Below are 22,249 nucleotides of genomic sequence, written 5' to 3'. Positions count from 1 at the left end.
TGCAATGCTGAATTAGACACTTATGTTATAGCATTGCAATGCTGAATTAGACACTTATGTTATAGTATTGCAATACTGAATTAGACACTTATGTTATAGTATTGCAATGCTGAATTAGACACTTATGTTATAGCATTGCAATACTGAATTAGACACTTATGTTATAGCATTGCAATGCTGAATTAGACACTTATGTTATAGTACTGCAATGCTGAATTAGACACTTATGTTATAGTATTGCAATGCTGAATTAGACACTTATGTTATAGCATTGCAATGCTGAATTAGACACTTATGTTATAGTATTGCAATGCTGAATTAGACACTTATGTTATAGCATTGCAATGCTGAATTAGACACTTATGTTATAGTATTGCAATGCTGAATTAGACACTTATGTTATAGCATTGCAATGCTGAATTAGACACTTATGTTATAGTATTGCAATGCTGAATTAGACACTTATGTTATAGCATTGCAATGCTGAATTAGACACTTATGTTATAGTATTGCAATGCTGAATTAGACACTTATGTTATAGTATTGCAATGCTGAATTAGACACTTATGTTATAGCATTGCAATGCTGAATTAGACACTTATGTTATAGTATTGCAATGCTGAATTAGACACTTATGTTATAGTATTGCAATGCTGAATTAGACACTTATGTTATAGCATTGCAATGCTGAATTAGACACTTATGTTATAGTATTGCAATGCTGAATTAGACACTTATGTTATAGCATTGCAATGCTGAATTAGACACTTATGTTATAGTATTGCAATGCTGAATTAGACACTTATGTTATAGTATTGCAATGCTGAATTAGACACTTATGTTATAGTATTGCAATGCTGAATTAGACACTTATGTTATAGTATTGCAATGCTGAATTAGACACTTATGTTATAGCATTGCAATGCTGAATTAGACACTTATGTTATAGCATTGCAATGCTGAATTAGACACTTATGTTATAGCATTGCAATGCTGAATTAGACACTTATGTTATAGTATTGCAATGCTGAATTAGACACTTATGTTATAGTATTGCAATGCTGAATTAGACACTTATGTTATAGTAATGCAATGCTGAATTAGACACTTATGTTATAGCATTGCAATGCTGAATTAGACACTTATGTTATAGCAATGCAATGCTGAATTAGACACTTATGTTATAGCAATGCTGAATTAGACACTTATGTTATAGCATTGCAATGCTGAATTAGACACTTATGTTATAGTATTGCAATACTGAATTAGACACTTATGTTATAGCATTGCAATGCTGAATTAGACACTTATGTTATAGTATTGCAATGCTGAATTAGACACTTATGTTATAGCATTGCAATGCTGAATTAGACACTTATGTTATAGCATTGCAATGCTGAATTAGACACTTATGTTATAGCAATGCTGAATTAGACACTTATGTTATAGCATTGCAATGCTGAATTAGACACTTATGTTATAGTACTGCAATACTGAATTAGACACTTATGTTATAGCATTGCAATGCTGAATTAGACACTTATGTTATAGTATTGCAATGCTGAATTAGACACTTATGTTATAGCATTGCAATGCTGAATTAGACACTTATGTTATAGCATTGCAATGCTGAATTAGACACTTATGTTATAGCATTGCAATGCTGAATTAGACACTTATGTTATAGCATTGCAATGCTGAATTAGACACTTATGTTATAGTATTGCAATACTGAATTAGACACTTATGTTATAGCATTGCAATGCTGAATTAGACACTTATGTTATAGTATTGCAATGCTGAATTAGACACTTATGTTATAGCATTGCAATGCTGAATTAGACACTTATGTTATAGCATTGCAATGCTGAATTAGACACTTATGTTATAGTATTGCAATGCTGAATTAGACACTTATGTTATAGCATTGCAATGCTGAATTAGACACTTATGTTATAGCATTGCAATGCTGAATTAGACACTTATGTTATAGTATTGCAATGCTGAATTAGACACTTATGTTATAGCATTGCAATGCTGAATTAGACACTTATGTTATAGTATTGCAATGCTGAATTAGACACTTATGTTATAGCATTGCAATGCTGAATTAGACACTTATGTTATAGTATTGCAATGCTGAATTAGACACTTATGTTATAGCATTGCAATGCTGAATTAGACACTTATGTTATAGTATTGCAATGCTGAATTAGACACTTATGTTATAGTATTGCAATGCTGAATTAGACACTTATGTTATAGTATTGCAATGCTGAATTAGACACTTATGTTATAGTATTGCAATGCTGAATTAGACACTTATGTTATAGCAATGCAATGCTGAATTAGACACTTATGTTATAGTATTGCAATGCTGAATTAGACACTTATGTTATAGTATTGCAATGCTGAATTAGACACTTATGTTATAGCAATGCAATGCTGAATTAGACACTTATGTTATAGTATTGCAATGCTGAATTAGACACTTATGTTATAGCATTGCAATGCTGAATTAGACACTTATGTTATAGTATTGCAATGCTGAATTAGACACTTATGTTATAGCACTGCAATGCTGAATTAGACACTTATGTTATAGCATTGCAATGCTGAATTAGACACTTATGTTATAGTATTGCAATGCTGAATTAGACACTTATGTTATAGTATTGCAATGCTGAATTAGACACTTATGTTATAGCAATGCAATGCTGAATTAGACACTTATGTTATAGTATTGCAATGCTGAATTAGACACTTATGTTATAGCATTGCAATGCTGAATTAGACACTTATGTTATAGTATTGCAATGCTGAATTAGACACTTATGTTATAGCATTGCAATGCTGAATTAGACACTTATGTTATAGCACTGCAATGCTGAATTAGACACTTATGTTATAGCACTGCAATGCTGAATTAGACACTTATGTTATAGCACTGCAATGCTGAATTAGACACTTATGTTATAGTATTGCAATGCTGAATTAGACACTTATGTTATAGCACTGCAATGCTGAATTAGACACTTATGTTATAGCACTGCAATGCTGAATTAGACACTTATGTTATAGCACTGCAATGCTGAATTAGACACTTATGTTATAGCACTGCAATGCTGAATTAGACACTTATGTTATAGCACTGCAATGCTGAATTAGACACTTATGTTATAGTATTGCAATGCTGAATTAGACACTTATGTTATAGCAATGCAATGCTGAATTAGACACTTATGTTATAGCATTGCAATGCTGAATTAGACACTTATGTTATAGCATTGCAATGCTGAATTAGACACTTATGTTATAGCACTGCAATGCTGAATTAGACACTTATGTTATAGCACTGCAATGCTGAATTAGACACTTATGTTATAGCACTGCAATGCTGAATTAGACACTTATGTTATAGCACTGCAATGCTGAATTAGACACTTATGTTATAGTATTGCAATGCTGAATTAGACACTTATGTTATAGCAATGCAATGCTGAATTAGACACTTATGTTATAGCACTGCAATGCTGAATTAGACACTTATGTTATAGCACTGCAATGCTGAATTAGACACTTATGTTATAGCACTGCAATGCTGAATTAGACACTTATGTTATAGCACTGCAATGCTGAATTAGACACTTATGTTATAGCACTGCAATGCTGAATTAGACACTTATGTTATAGTATTGCAATGCTGAATTAGACACTTATGTTATAGTATTGCAATACTGAATTAGACACTTATGTTATAGTATTGCAATGCTGAATTAGACACTTATGTTATAGTATTGCAATGCTGAATTAGACACTTATGTTATAGCATTGCAATGCTGAATTAGACACTTATGTTATAGTATTGCAATGCTGAATTAGACACTTATGTTATAGTATTGCAATGCTGAATTAGACACTTATGTTATAGCACTGCAATGCTGAATTAGACACTTATGTTATAGCATTGCAATGCTGAATTAGACACTTATGTTATAGCATTGCAATGCTGAATTAGACACTTATGTTATAGTATTGCAATACTGAATTAGACACTTATGTTATAGCACTGCAATGCTGAATTAGACACTTATGTTATAGCATTGCAATGCTGAATTAGACACTTATGTTATAGTATTGCAATGCTGAATTAGACACTTATGTTATAGCACTGCAATGCTGAATTAGACACTTATGTTATAGCATTGCAATACTGAATTAGACACTTATGTTATAGCACTGCAATGCTGAATTAGACACTTATGTTATAGCACTGCAATGCTGAATTAGACACTTATGTTATAGTATTGCAATGCTGAATTAGACACTTATGTTATAGCACTGCAATGCTGAATTAGACACTTATGTTATAGTATTGCAATGCTGAATTAGACACTTATGTTATAGCACTGCAATGCTGAATTAGACACTTATGTTATAGCATTGCAATGCTGAATTAGACACTTATGTTATAGTATTGCAATGCTGAATTAGACACTTATGTTATAGTATTGCAATGCTGAATTAGACACTTATGTTATAGCACTGCAATGCTGAATTAGACACTTATGTTATAGTATTGCAATGCTGAATTAGACACTTATGTTATAGCAATGCTGAATTGTACTTTGTTAGAACTTGCAGTAAATGTAAAACAACATCACTACTGCAGGGTCACTTACTATACTAATATTCATTTCTTTTTCCCTGCTCCTTGTATTTCAGTTACCTATTGGTGACAATGCTGTTGCTGCCGCTCTCCCAGTCCCCGGTCGCCGATGTCCGCAGCAGTTTGTTCTTGCTGGTATCCAGCGGTACCAGGAGATAGACCATGAGGTTAGAGAAGTGGATGGCCTGGCTGAACACTGTGCTTTCCTCATTCTGTACGAGCTCCTGCTGCTGCGGTTTGCTTAGTGAAGGCCATAGACGGAGCTGCTCGGCCGCCAGATCCATGACGGTCATTTCCTGTGCTGAGATTTTCACGCCATTCTCCTTTTAAAAGTACGAAATGTGATTGAGCGCTGGGAGCTAACAACTAATTGTTTAGAAGTCGACCTACAGATGTGTCCATATACATCTTTGCTGAAGCACTAAAAAGCCCCTATCGGCGAGCCAGGTCTCGCGAGAATCGATAGAGCCGGGCGTCTTTTTTCTACGAAGACGCATCTAAATCTCGATGCGATGTGACTAGGACATAGCAGACTGTGCCGACTATTTCATATGAGACACTTGTATATTTGAGTGCAACCGAGTCTCTGAACTTATATACAAAGTGCTACAATGGTGCCCACATATCACATTACTCAGCGCAGTCTCCTATATACAGACTCAGGAGCACACAGATATACAGGTGTCACATATCACATTACTCAGCACAGTCTCCTATATACAGACTCAGGAGCACACAGATATACAGGTGTCACATATCACATTACTCAGCGCAGTCTCCTATATACAGACTCAGGAGCACACAGATATACAGGTGTCACATATCACATTACTCAGCACAGTCTCCTATATACAGACTCAGGAGCACACAGATATACAGGTGTCACATATCACATTACTCAGCGCAGTCTCCTATATACAGACTCAGGAGCACACAGATATACAGGTGTCACATATCACATTACTCAGCGCAGTCTCCTATATACAGACTCAGGAGCACACAGATATACAGGTGTCACATATCACATTACTCAGCACAGTCTCCATATACAGACTCAGGAGCACACAGATATACAGGTGTCACATATCACATTACTCAGCGCAGTCTCCCATATAGAGACTCAGGAGCACACAGATATACAGGTGTCACATATCACATTACTCAGCACAGTCTCCTATATACAGACTCAGGAGCACACAGATATACAGGTGTCACATATCACATTACTCAGCGCAGTCTCCTATATACAGACTCAGGAGCACACAGATATACAGGTGTCACATATCACATTACTCAGCACAGTCTCCATATACAGACTCAGGAGCACACAGATATACAGGTGTCACATATCACATTACTCAGCGCAGTCTCCCATATAGAGACTCAGGAGCACACAGATATACAGGTGTCACATATCACATTACTCAGCACAGTCTCCTATATACAGACTCAGGAGCACACAGATATACAGGTGTCACATTACTCAGCACAGTCTCCTATATACAGACTCAGGAGCACACAGATATACAGGTGTCACATATCACATTACTCAGCGCAGTCTCCTATATACAGACTCAGGAGCACACAGATATACAGGTGTCACATATCACATTACTCAGCGCAGTCTCCTATATACAGACTCAGGAGCACACAGATATACAGGTGTCACATATCACATTACTCAGCGCAGTCTCCTATATACAGACTCAGGAGCACACAGATATACAGGTGTCACATTACTCAGCACAGTCTCCTATATACAGACTCAGGAGCACACAGATATACAGGTGTCACATATCACATTACTCAGCGCAGTCTCCTATATACAGACTCAGGAGCACACAGATATACAGGTGTCACATATCACATTACTCAGCGCAGTCTCCTATATACAGACTCAGGAGCACACAGATATACAGGTGTCACATATCACATTACTCAGCACAGTCTCCCATATAGAGACTCAGGAGCACACAGATATACAGGTGTCACATATCACATTACTCAGCACAGTCTCCTATATACAGACTCAGGAGCACACAGATATACAGGTGTCACATTACTCAGCACAGTCTCCTATATACAGACTCAGGAGCACACAGATATACAGGTGTCACATATCACATTACTCAGCGCAGTCTCCTATATACAGACTCAGGAGCACACAGATATACAGGTGTCACATATCACATTACTCAGCGCAGTCTCCTATATACAGACTCAGGAGCACACAGATATACATGTGTCACATATCACATTACTCAGCGCAGTCTCCTATATACAGACTCAGGAGCACACAGATATACAGGTGTCACATTACTCAGCACAGTCTCCTATATACAGACTCAGGAGCACACAGATATACAGGTGTCACATATCACATTACTCAGCGCAGTCTCCTATATACAGACTCAGGAGCACACAGATATACAGGTGTCACATATCACATTACTCAGCACAGTCTCCTATATACAGACTCAGGAGCACACAGATATACAGGTGTCACATATCACATTACTCAGCACAGTCTCCCATATAGAGACTCAGGAGCACACAGATATACAGGTGTCACATATCACATTACTCAGCACAGTCTCCTATATACAGACTCAGGAGCACACAGATATACAGGTGTCACATTACTCAGCACAGTCTCCTATATACAGACTCAGGAGCACACAGATATACAGGTGTCACATATCACATTACTCAGCGCAGTCTCCTATATACAGACTCAGGAGCACACAGATATACAGGTGTCACATATCACATTACTCAGCGCAGTCTCCTATATACAGACTCAGGAGCACACAGATATACAGGTGTCACATATCACATTACTCAGCGCAGTCTCCTATATACAGACTCAGGAGCACACAGATATACAGGTGTCACATTACTCAGCACAGTCTCCTATATACAGACTCAGGAGCACACAGATATACAGGTGTCACATATCACATTACTCAGCGCAGTCTCCTATATACAGACTCAGGAGCACACAGATATACAGGTGTCACATATCACATTACTCAGCGCAGTCTCCTATATACAGACTCAGGAGCACACAGATATACAGGTGTCACATATCACATTACTCAGCACAGTCTCCCATATAGAGACTCAGGAGCACACAGATATACAGGTGTCACATATCACATTACTCAGCACAGTCTCCTATATACAGACTCAGGAGCACACAGATATACAGGTGTCACATATCACATTACTCAGCGCAGTCTCCTATATACAGACTCAGGAGCACACAGATATACAGGTGTCACATATCACATTACTCAGCGCAGTCTCCTATATACAGACTCAGGAGCACACAGATATACAGGTGTCACATATCACATTACTCAGCGCAGTCTCCATATACAGACTCAGGAGCATACAGATATACAGGTGTCACATTACTCAGCACAGTCTCCTATATACAGACTCAGGAGCACACAGATATACAGGTGTCACATATCACATTACTCAGCACAGTCTCCCATATAGAGACTCAGGAGCACACAGATATACAGGTGTCACATATCACATTACTCAGCACAGTCTCCTATATACAGACTCAGGAGCACACAGATATACAGGTGTCACCTATCACATTACTCAGCGCAGTCTCCCATATACAGACTCAGGAGCACACAGATATACAGGTGTCACATATCATATTACTCAGAGCAGTCTCCTATATACAGACTCAGGAGCACACAGATATACAGGTGTCACATATCACATTACTCAGCGCAGTCTCCATATACAGACTCAGGAGCATACAGATATACAGGTGTCACATTACTCAGCACAGTCTCCTATATACAGACTCAGGAGCACACAGATATACAGGTGTCACATATCACATTACTCAGCACAGTCTCCCATATAGAGACTCAGGAGCACACAGATATACAGGTGTCACATATCACATTACTCAGCACAGTCTCCTATATACAGACTCAGGAGCACACAGATATACAGGTGTCACCTATCACATTACTCAGCGCAGTCTCCCATATACAGACTCAGGAGCACACAGATATACAGGTGTCACATATCACATTACTCAGCGCAGTCTCCTATATACAGACTCAGGAGCACACAGATATACAGGTGTCACATATCACATTACTCAGCGCAGTCTCCATATACAGACTCAGGAGCATACAGATATACAGGTGTCACATTACTCAGCACAGTCTCCTATATACAGACTCAGGAGCACACAGATATACAGGTGTCACATATCACATTACTCAGCACAGTCTCCCATATAGAGACTCAGGAGCACACAGATATACAGGTGTCACATATCACATTACTCAGCACAGTCTCCTATATACAGACTCAGGAGCACACAGATATACAGGTGTCACCTATCACATTACTCAGCGCAGTCTCCCATATACAGACTCAGGAGCACACAGATATACAGGTGTCACATATCATATTACTCAGAGCAGTCTCCCATATACAGACTCAGGAGCACACAGATATACAGGTGTCACATATCACATTACTCAGCACAGTCTCCATATACAGACTCAGGAGCACACATATATACATGTGTCACATATCACATTACTCAGCGTAGTCTCCTGTATACAGACTCAGGAGCACACAGATATACAGGTGTCACATATCACATTACTCAGCACAGTCTCCATATACAGACTCTGGAGCACACATATATACATGTGTCACATATCACATTACTCAGCGTAGTCTCCTGTATACAGACTCAGGTGCACACAGATATACAGGTGTCACACATCACATTACTCTGCGCAGTCTCCATATACAGACTCAGGAGCACACAGATATACAGGTGTCACATTACTCAGCACAGTCTCCTATATACAGACTCAGGAGCACACAGATATACAGGTGTCACATATCACATTACTCAGCACAGTCTCCATATACAGACTCAGGAGCCCACAGATATACAGGTGTCACCTATCACATTACTCAGCGCAGTCTCCCATATACAGACTCAGGAGCACACAGATATACAGGTGTCACATATCACATTACTCAGCGCAGTCTCCTATATACAGACTCAGGAGCACACAGATATACAGGTGTCACCTATCACATTACTCAGCGCAGTCTCCTATATACAGACTCAGGAGCACACAGATATACAGGTGTCACATATCACATTACTCAGCGCAGTCTCCTATATACAGACTCAGGAGCACACAGATATACAGGTGTCACATATCACATTACTCAGCGCAGTCTCCTATATACAGACTCAGGAGCACACAGATATACAGGTGTCACATATCACATTACTCAGCGCAGTCTCCATATACAGACTCAGGAGCATACAGATATACAGGTGTCACATTACTCAGCACAGTCTCCTATATACAGACTCAGGAGCACACAGATATACAGGTGTCACATTACTCAGCACAGTCTCCTATATACAGACTCAGGAGCACACAGATATACAGGTGTCACATATCACATTACTCAGCACAGTCTCCTATATACAGACTCAGGAGCACACAGATATACAGGTGTCACATATCACATTACTCAGCGCAGTCTCCTATATACAGACTCAGGAGCACACAGATATACAGGTGTCACATATCACATTACTCAGCGCAGTCTCCTATATACAGACTCAGGAGCACACAGATATACAGGTGTCACATATAACATTACTCAGCGCAGTCTCCTATATACAGACTCAGGAGCACACAGATATACAGGTGTCACATATCACATTACTCAGCGCAGTCTCCTATATACAGACTCAGGAGCACACAGATATACAGGTGTCACCTATCGCATTACTCAGCGCAGTCTCCTATATACAGACTCAGGAGCACACAGATATACAGGTGTCACATTACTCAGCACAGTCTCCTATATACAGACTCAGGAGCACACAGATATACAGGTGTCACATATCACATTACTCAGCGCAGTCTCCATATACAGACTCAGGAGCACACAGATATACAGGTGTCACATATCACATTACTCAGCGCAGTCTCCTATATACAGACTCAGGAGCACACAGATATACAGGTGTCACATATCACAGTACTCAGCGCTGTCTCCCATATACAGACTCAGGAGCACACAGATATACAGGTGTCACATATCACATTACTCAGCACAGTCTCCCATATACAGACTCAGGAGCACACAGATATACAGGTGTCACATATCACATTACTCAGCGCAGTCTCCTATATACAGACTCAGGAGCACACAGATATACAGGTGTCACATATCACATTACTCAGCGCAGTCTCCTATATACAGACTCAGGAGCACACAGATATACAGGTGTCACATATCACATTACTCAGCGCAGTCTCCTATATACAGACTCAGGAGCACACAGATATACAGGTGTCACATATCACATTACTCAGCACAGTCTCCTATATACAGACTCAGGAGCACACAGATATACAGGTGTCACATATCACATTACTCAGCACAGTCTCCTATATACAGACTCAGGAGCACACAGATATACAGGTGTCACATATCACATTACTCAGCACAGTCTCCCATATAAATACTCAGGAGCACACAGATATACAGGTGTCACATATCACATTACTCAGCGCAGTCTCCATATACAGACTCAGGAGCACACAGATATACAGGTGTCACATTACTCAGCACAGTCTCCCATATACAGACTCAGGAGCACACAGATATACAGGTGTCACCTATCACATTACACAGCACAGTCTCCCATATACAGACTCAGGAGCACACAGATATACAGGTGTCACATATCACATTACTCAGCACAGTCTCCTATATACAGACTCAGGAGCACACAGATATACAGGTGTCACATATCACATTACTCAGCGCAGTCTCCATATACAGACTCAGGAGCACACAGATATACAGGTGTCACATATCACATTACTCAGCGCAGTCTCCTATTTACAGACTCAGGAGCACACAGATATACAGGTGTCACATATCACAGTACTCAGCGCTGTCTCCCATATACAGACTCAGGAGCACACAGATATACAGGTGTCACATATCACATTACTCAGCACAGTCTCCCATATACAGACTCAGGAGCACACAGATATACAGGTGTCACATATCACATTACTCAGCGCAGTCTCCTATATACAGACTCAGGAGCACACAGATATACAGGTGTCACATTACTCAGCGCAGTCTCCTATATACAGACTCAGGAGCACACAGATATACAGGTGTCACATATCACATTACTCAGCGCAGTCTCCTATATACAGACTCAGGAGCACACAGATATACAGGTGTCACATATCACATTACTCAGCGCAGTCTCCTATATACAGACTCAGGAGCACACAGATATACAGGTGTCACATATCACATTACTCAGCACAGTCTCCTATATACAGACTCAGGAGCACACAGATATACAGGTGTCACATATCACATTACTCAGCACAGTCTCCTATATACAGACTCAGGAGCACACAGATATACAGGTGTCACATATCACATTACTCAGCACAGTCTCCCATATAAATACTCAGGAGCACACAGATATACAGGTGTCACATATCACATTACTCAGCGCAGTCTCCATATACAGACTCAGGAGCACACAGATATACAGGTGTCACATTACTCAGCACAGTCTCCCATATACAGACTCAGGAGCACACAGATATACAGGTGTCACCTATCACATTACTCAGCACAGTCTCCATATACAGACTCAGGAGCACACAGATATACAGGTGTCACATATCACATTACACAGCACAGTCTCCCATATACAGACTCAGGAGCACACAGATATACAGGTGTCACATATCACAGTACTCAGCGCAGTCTCCCATATACAGACTCAGGAGCACACAGATATACAGGTGTCACATATCACAGTACTCAGCGCAGTCTCCTATATACAGACTCAGGAGCACACAGATATACAGGTGTCACATATCACAGTACTCAGCGCTGTCTCCCATATACAGACTCAGGAGCACACAGATATACAGGTGTCACATATCACATTACTCAGCACAGTCTCCCATATACAGACTCAGGAGAACACAGATATACAGGTGTCACATATCACATTACTCAGCGCAGTCTCCATATACAGACTCAGGAGCACACAGATATACAGGTGTCACCTATCACATTACTCAGCACAGTCTCCCATATACAGACTCAGGAGCACACAGATATACAGGTGTCACATATCACATTACTCAGCACAGTCTCCCATATACAGACTCAGGAGCACACAGATATACAGGTGTCACATATCACATTACTCAGCACAGTCTCCTATATACAGACTCAGGAGCACACAGATATACAGGTGTCACATATCACATTACTCAGCGCAGTCTCCCATATACAGACTCAGGAGCACACAGATATACAGGTGTCACATATCACATTACTCAGCGCAGTCTCCCATATACAGACTCAGGAGCACACAGATATACAGGTGTCACATATCACATTACTCAGCACAGTCTCCTATATACAAACTCAGGAGCACACAGATATACAGGTGTCACATATCACATTACTCAGCACAGTCTCCTATATACAGACTCAGGAGCACACAGATATACAGGTGTCACATATCACATTACTCAGCGCAGTCTCCTATATACAGACTCAGGAGCACACAGATATACAGGTGTCACATATCACATTACTCAGCGCAGTCTCCCATATACAGACTCAGGAGCACACAGATATACAGGTGTCACATATCACATTACTCAGCACAGTCTCCCATATACAGACTCAGGAGCACACAGATATACAGGTGTCACATATCACATTACTCAGCGCAGTCTCCTATATACAGACTCAGGAGCACACAGATATACAGGTGTCACATATCACATTACTCAGCACAGTCTCCTATATACAGACTCAGGAGCACACAGATATACAGGTGTCACATATCACATTACTCAGCACAGTCTCCTATATACAGACTCAGGAGCACACAGATATACAGGTGTCACATATCACATTACTCAGCACAGTCTCCCATATAAATACTCAGGAGCACACAGATATACAGGTGTCACATATCACATTACTCAGCGCAGTCTCCATATACAGACTCAGGAGCACACAGATATACAGGTGTCACATTACTCAGCACAGTCTCCTATATACAGACTCAGGAGCACACAGATATACAGGTGTCACATATCACATTACTCAGCGCAGTCTCCTATATACAGACTCAGGAGCACACAGATATACAGGTGTCACATATCACATTACTCAGCGCAGTCTCCTATATACAGACTCAGGAGCACACAGATATACAGGTGTCACATATCACAGTACTCAGCGCTGTCTCCCATATACAGACTCAGGAGCACACAGATATACAGGTGTCACATATCACATTACTCAGCACAGTCTCCCATATACAGACTCAGGAGCACACAGATATACAGGTGTCACATATCACATTACTCAGCGCAGTCTCCTATATACAGACTCAGGAGCACACAGATATACAGGTGTCACATTACTCAGCGCAGTCTCCTATATACAGACTCAGGAGCACACAGATATACAGGTGTCACATATCACATTACTCAGCGCAGTCTCCTATATACAGACTCAGGAGCACACAGATATACAGGTGTCACATATCACATTACTCAGCGCAGTCTCCTATATACAGACTCAGGAGCACACAGATATACAGGTGTCACATATCACATTACTCAGCACAGTCTCCTATATACAGACTCAGGAGCACACAGATATACAGGTGTCACATATCACATTACTCAGCACAGTCTCCTATATACAGACTCAGGAGCACACAGATATACAGGTGTCACATATCACATTACTCAGCACAGTCTCCCATATAAATACTCAGGAGCACACAGATATACAGGTGTCACATATCACATTACTCAGCGCAGTCTCCATATACAGACTCAGGAGCACACAGATATACAGGTGTCACATTACTCAGCACAGTCTCCCATATACAGACTCAGGAGCACACAGATATACAGGTGTCACCTATCACATTACTCAGCACAGTCTCCATATACAGACTCAGGAGCACACAGATATACAGGTGTCACATATCACATTACTCAGCACAGTCTCCCATATACAGACTCAGGAGCACACAGATATACAGGTGTCACATATCACATTACTCAGCACAGTCTCCCATATACAGACTCAGGAGCACACAGATATACAGGTGTCACATATCACATTACTCAGCACAGTCTCCTATATACAGACTCAGGAGCACACAGATATACAGGTGTCACATATCACATTACTCAGCGCAGTCTCCCATATACAGACTCAGGAGCACACAGATATACAGGTGTCACATATCACAGTACTCAGCGCAGTCTCCCATATACAGACTCAGGAGCACACAGATATACAGGTGTCACATATCACATTACTCAGCACAGTCTCCTATATACAGACTCAGGAGCACACAGATATACAGGTGTCACATATCACATTACTCAGCACAGTCTCCTATATACAGACTCAGGAGCACACAGATATACAGGTGTCACATATCACATTACTCAGCGCAGTCTCCTATATACAGACTCAGGAGCACACAGATATACAGGTGTCACATATCACATTACTCAGCGCAGTCTCCCATATACAGACTCAGGAGCACACAGATATACAGGTGTCACATATCACATTACTCAGCACAGTCTCCCATATACAGACTCAGGAGCACACAGATATACAGGTGTCACATATCACATTACTCAGCGCAGTCTCCTATATACAGACTCAGGAGCACACAGATATACAGGTGTCACATATCACATTACTCAGCACAGTCTCCTATATACAGACTCAGGAGCACACAGATATACAGGTGTCACATATCACATTACTCAGCACAGTCTCCTATATACAGACTCAGGAGCACACAGATATACAGGTGTCACATATCACATTACTCAGCACAGTCTCCCATATAAATACTCAGGAGCACACAGATATACAGGTGTCACATATCACATTACTCAGCGCAGTCTCCATATACAGACTCAGGAGCACACAGATATACAGGTGTCACATTACTCAGCACAGTCTCCCATATACAGACTCAGGAGCACACAGATATACAGGTGTCACCTATCACATTACTCAGCACAGTCTCCATATACAGACTCAGGAGCACACAGATATACAGGTGTCACATATCACATTACTCAGCGCAGTCTCCTATATACAGACTCAGGAGCACACAGATATACAGGTGTCACATGTCACATTACTCAGCACAGTCTCCTATATACAGACTCAGGAGCACACAGATATACAGGTGTCACATATCACATTACTCAGCGCAGTCTCCATATACAGACTCAGGAGCACACAGATATACAGGTGTCACATATCACATTACTCAGCGCAGTCTCCCATATACAGACTCAGGAGCACACAGGTATACAGGTGTCACATATCACATTACTCAGCGCAGTCTCCATATACAGACTCAGGAGCACACAGATATACAGGTGTCACATATCACATTACTCAGCGCAGTCTCCTATATACAGACTCAGGAGCACACAGATATACAGGTGTCACATATCACATTACTCAGCGCAGTCTCCTATATACAGACTCAGGAGCACACAGATATACAGGTGTCACATATCACATTACTCAGCACAGTCTCCTATATACAGACTCAGGATCACACAGATATACAAGTGTCACATATCACATTACTCAGCACAGTCTCCCATATACAGACTCAGGAGCACACAGATATACAGGTGTCACATATCACATTACTCAGCACAGTCTCCTATATACAGACTCAGGAGCACACAGATATATACAGGTGTCACATATCACATTACTCAGCACAGTCTCCTATATACAGACTCAGGAGCACACAGATATACAGGTGTCACATATCACATTACTCAGCGCAGTCTCCCATATACAGACTCAGGAGCACACAGATATACAGGTGTCACATCACTCAGCGCAGTCTCCCATATACAGACTCAGGAGCACACAGATATACAGGTGTCACATATCACATTACTCAGCAGAGTCTCCTATATACAGACTCAGGAGCACACAGATATACAGGTGTCACATATCACATTACTCAGCGCAGTCTCCCATATACAGACTCAGGAGCACACAGATATACAGGTGTCACATATCACATTACACAGCACAGTCTCCCATATACAGACTCAGGAGCACACAGATATACAGGTGTCACATATCACATTACTCAGCGCAGTCTCCTATATACAGACTCAGGAGCACACAGATATACAGGTGTCACATATCACATTACTCAGCGCAGTCTCCTATATACAGACTCAGGAGCACACAGATATACAGGTGTCACATATCACATTACTCAGCGCAGTCTCCCATATACAGACTCAGGAGCACACAGATATACAGGTGTCACCTATCACATTACTCAGCCCAGTCTCCTATATACAGACTCAGGAGCACACAGATATACAGGTGTCACATATCACATTACTCAGCACAGTCTCCCATATACAGACTCAGGAGCACACAGATATACAGGTGTCACATATCACATTACTCAGCACAGTCTCCTATATACAGACTCAGGAGCACACAGATATACAGGTGTCACATATCACATTACTCAGCACAGTCTCCCATATACAGACTCAGGAGCACACAGATATACAGGTGTCACCTATCACATTACTCAGCACAGTCTCCATATACAGACTCAGGAGCACACAGATATACAGGTGTCACATATCACATTACACAGCACAGTCTCCCATATACAGACTCAGGAGCACACAGATATACAGGTGTCACATATCACAGTACTCAGCGCAGTCTCCCATATACAGACTCAGGAGCACACAGATATACAGGTGTCACATATCACAGTACTCAGCGCAGTCTCCTATATACAGATTCAGGAGCACACAGATATACAGGTGTCACATATCACAGTACTCAGCGCTGTCTCCCATATACAGACTCAGGAGCACACAGATATACAGGTGTCACATATCACATTACTCAGCACAGTCTCCCATATACAGACTCAGGAGCACACAGATATACAGGTGTCACATATCACATTACTCAGCGCAGTCTCCTATATACAGACTCAGGAGCGCACAGATATACAGGTGTCACATTACTCAGCGCAGTCTCCTATATACAGACTCAGGAGCACACAGATATACAGGTGTCACATATCACATTACTCAGCGTAGTCTCCCTATATACAGACTCAGGAGCACACACATATACAGGTGTCACATATCACATTACTCAGCACAGTCTCCCATATACAGACTCAGGAGCACACAGATATACAGGTGTCACATATCACATTACTCAGCGCAGTCTCCTATATACAGACTCAGGAGCACACAGATATACAGGTGTCACATATCACATTACTCAGCACAGTCTCTATATACAGACTCAGGAGCACACAGATATACAGGTGTCACATATCACATTACTCAGCACAGTCTCCCATATAAATACTCAGGAGCACACAGATATACAGGTGTCACATATCACATTACTCAGCGCAGTCTCCATATACAGACTCAGGAGCACACAGATATACAGGTGTCACATTACTCAGCACAGTCTCCCATATACAGACTCAGGAGCACACAGATATACAGGTGTCACATATCACATTACACAGCACAGTCTCCCATATACAGACTCAGGAGCACACAGATATACAGGTGTCACATATCACAGTACTCAGCGCAGTCTCCCATATACAGACTCAGGAGCACACAGATATACAGGTGTCACATATCACAGTACTCAGCGCAGTCTCCTATATACAGACTCAGGAGCACACAGATATACAGGTGTCACATATCACAGTACTCAGCGCTGTCTCCCATATACAGACTCAGGAGCACACAGATATACAGGTGTCACATATCACATTACTCAGCACAGTCTCCCATATACAGACTCAGGAGCACACAGATATACAGGTGTCACATATCACATTACTCAGCGCAGTCTCCTATATACAGACTCAGGAGCACACAGATATACAGGTGTCACATTACTCAGCGCAGTCTCCTATATACAGACTCAGGAGCACACAGATATACAGGTGTCACATATCACATTACTCAGCGTAGTCTCCCTATATACAGACTCAGGAGCACACACATATACAGGTGTCACATATCACATTACTCAGCGCAGTCTCCTATATACAGACTCAGGAGCACACAGATATACAGGTGTCACATATCACATTACTCAGCGCAGTCTCCATATACAGACTCAGGAGCACACAGATATACAGGTGTCACATATCACATTACTCAGCGCAGTCTCCTATATACAGACTCAGGAGCACACAGATATACAGGTGTCACATATCACATTACTCAGCACAGTCTCTATATACAGACTCAGGAGCACACAGATATACAGGTGTCACCTATCACATTACTCAGCGCAGCCTCCCATATACAGACTCAGGTGCACACAGATATACAGGTGTCACCTATCACATTACTCAGCGCAGTCTCCTATATACAGACTCAGGAGCACACAGATATACAGGTGTCACATATCACATTACTCAGCACAGTCTCCTATATACAGACTCAGGAGCACACAGATATACAGGTGTCACCTATCACATTACTCAGCGCAGTCTCCATATACAGACTCAGGAGCACACAGATATACAGGTGTCACCTATCACATTACTCAGCACAGTCTCCCATATACAGACTCAGGAGCACACAGATATACAGGTGTCACATATCACATTACTCAGCACAGTCTCCCATATACAGACTCAGGAGCACACAGATATACAGGTGTCACATATCACATTACTCAGCACAGTCTCCTATATACAGACTCAGGAGCACACAGATATACAGGTGTCACATATCACATTACTCAGCGCAGTCTCCCATATACAGACTCAGGAGCACACAGATATACAGGTGTCACATATCACATTACTCAGCGCAGTCTCCCATATACAGACTCAGGAGCACACAGATATACAGGTGTCACATATCACATTACTCAGCACAGTCTCCTATATACAGACTCAGGAGCACACAGATATACAGGTGTCACATATCACATTACTCAGCACAGTCTCCTATATACAGACTCAGGAGCACACAGATATACAGGTGTCACATATCACATTACTCAGCGCAGTCTCCTATATACAGACTCAGGAGCACACAGATATACAGGTGTCACATATCACATTACTCAGCGCAGTCTCCCATATACAGACTCAGGAGCACACAGATATACAGGTGTCACATATCACATTACTCAGCACAGTCTCCCATATACAGACTCAGGAGCACACAGATATACAGGTGTCACATATCACATTACTCAGCGCAGTCTCCTATATACAGACTCAGGAGCACACAGATATACAGGTGTCACATATCACATTACTCAGCACAGTCTCCTATATACAGACTCAGGAGCACACAGATATACAGGTGTCACATATCACATTACTCAGCACAGTCTCCTATATACAGACTCAGGAGCACACAGATATACAGGTGTCACATATCACATTACTCAGCACAGTCTCCCATATAAATACTCAGGAGCACACAGATATACAGGTGTCACATATCACATTACTCAGCGCAGTCTCCATATACAGACTCAGGAGCACACAGATATACAGGTGTCACATATCACATTACTCAGCGCAGTCTCCTATATACAGACTCAGGAGCACACAGATATACAGGTGTCACATATCACATTACTCAGCGCAGTCTCCTATATACAGACTCAGGAGCACACAGATATACAGGTGTCACATATCACATTACTCAGCACAGTCTCCTATATACAGACTCAGGATCACACAGATATACAGGTGTCACATATCACATTACTCAGCACAGTCTCCCATATACAGACTCAGGAGCACACAGATATACAGGTGTCACATATCACATTACTCAGCACAGTCTCCTATATACAGACTCAGGAGCACACAGATATACAGGTGTCACATATCACATTACTCAGCGCAGTCTCCCATATACAGACTCAGGAGCACACAGATATACAGGTGTCACATATCACATTACTCAGCGCAGTCTCCCATATACAGACTCAGGAGCACACAGATATACAGGTGTCACATATCACATTACTCAGCGCAGTCTCCATATACAGACTCAGGAGCACACAGATATACAGGTGTCACATATCACATTACTCAGCACAGTCTCCCATATACAGACTCAGGAGCACACAGATATACAGGTGTCACATATCACATTACTCAGCGCAGTCTCCCATATACAGACTCAGGAGCACACAGATATACAGGTGTCACATATCACATTACTCAGCACAGTCTCCCATATACAGACTCAGGAGCACACAGATATACAGGTGTCACATATCACATTACTCAGCACAGTCTCCATATACAGACTCAGGAGCACACAGATATACAGGTGTCACATATCACATTACTCAGCGCAGTGTCCCATATACAGACTCAGGAGCACACAGATATACAGGTGTCTCATATCACACATTACTCAGCGCAGTCTCCCATATACAGACTCAGGAGCACACAGATATACAGGTGTCACATATCACAGTACTCAGCGCAGTCTCCCATATACAGGCTCAGGAGCACACAGATATACAGGTGTCACATATCACATTACTCAGCGCAGTCTCCATATACAGACTCAGGAGCACACAGATATACAGGTGTCACATATCACATCACTCAGCGCAGTCTCCCATATACAGACTCAGGAGCACACAGATATACAGGTGTCACATATCACATCACTCAGCGCAGTCTCCCATATACAGACTCAGGAGCACACAGATATACAGGTGTCACATATCACATTACTCAGCGCAGTCTCCTATATACAGACTCAGGAGCACACAGATATACAGGTGTCACATATCACATTACTCAGCGCAGTCTCCTATATACAGACTCAGGAGCACACAGATATACAGGTGTCACATATCACATTACTCAGCGCAGTCTCCCATATACAGACTCAGGAGCACACAGATATACAGGTGTCACATATCACATTACACAGCACAGTCTCCCATATACAGACTCAGGAGCACACAGATATACAGGTGTCACATATCACATTACTCAGCGCAGTCTCCTATATACAGACTCAGGAGCACACATATATACAGGTGTCACATATCACATTACTCAGCGCAGTCTCCCATATACAGACTCAGGAGCACACAGATATACAGGTGTCACCTATCACATTACTCAGCCCAGTCTCCTATATACAGACTCAGGAGCACACAGATATACAGGTGTCACCTATCACATTACTCAGCACAGTCTCCCATATACAGACTCAGGAGCACACAGATATACAGGTGTCACATATCACATTACTCAGCACAGTCTCCTATATACAGACTCAGGAGCACACAGATATACAGGTGTCACATATCACATTACTCAGCACAGTCTCCCATATAAATACTCAGGAGCACACAGATATACAG

The 22,249-nt window shown here is 41.5% G+C and overlaps 1 protein-coding gene across 2 annotated transcripts in view; it reads right to left on the bottom strand.

The window, feature by feature from the left end:
- SBF2 (SET binding factor 2) overlaps nucleotides 1-22,249 on the bottom strand; it is an 805,041-nt gene that overhangs the window by 185,291 nt on the left and 597,501 nt on the right. For both annotated transcript variants that reach the window (XM_088476083.1, XM_088476084.1), the window contains exon 19: nucleotides 4,730-4,992. In XM_088476083.1, the coding sequence (XP_088332209.1) occupies nucleotides 4,730-4,992 (263 nt within the window). The remainder of the gene's footprint in view (nucleotides 1-4,729; nucleotides 4,993-22,249) is intronic.

The sequence above is a fragment of the Taudactylus pleione genome, unplaced genomic scaffold (genome assembly GCF_031769625.1).
Source record: "Taudactylus pleione unplaced genomic scaffold, aTauple2 ptg000182l, whole genome shotgun sequence".
Classification (NCBI taxonomy): domain Eukaryota; kingdom Metazoa; phylum Chordata; class Amphibia; order Anura; family Myobatrachidae; genus Taudactylus; species Taudactylus pleione.
Note: the sequence above shows the minus strand (reverse complement) of the source record. Positions and strands in the feature narration are given on the sequence as shown.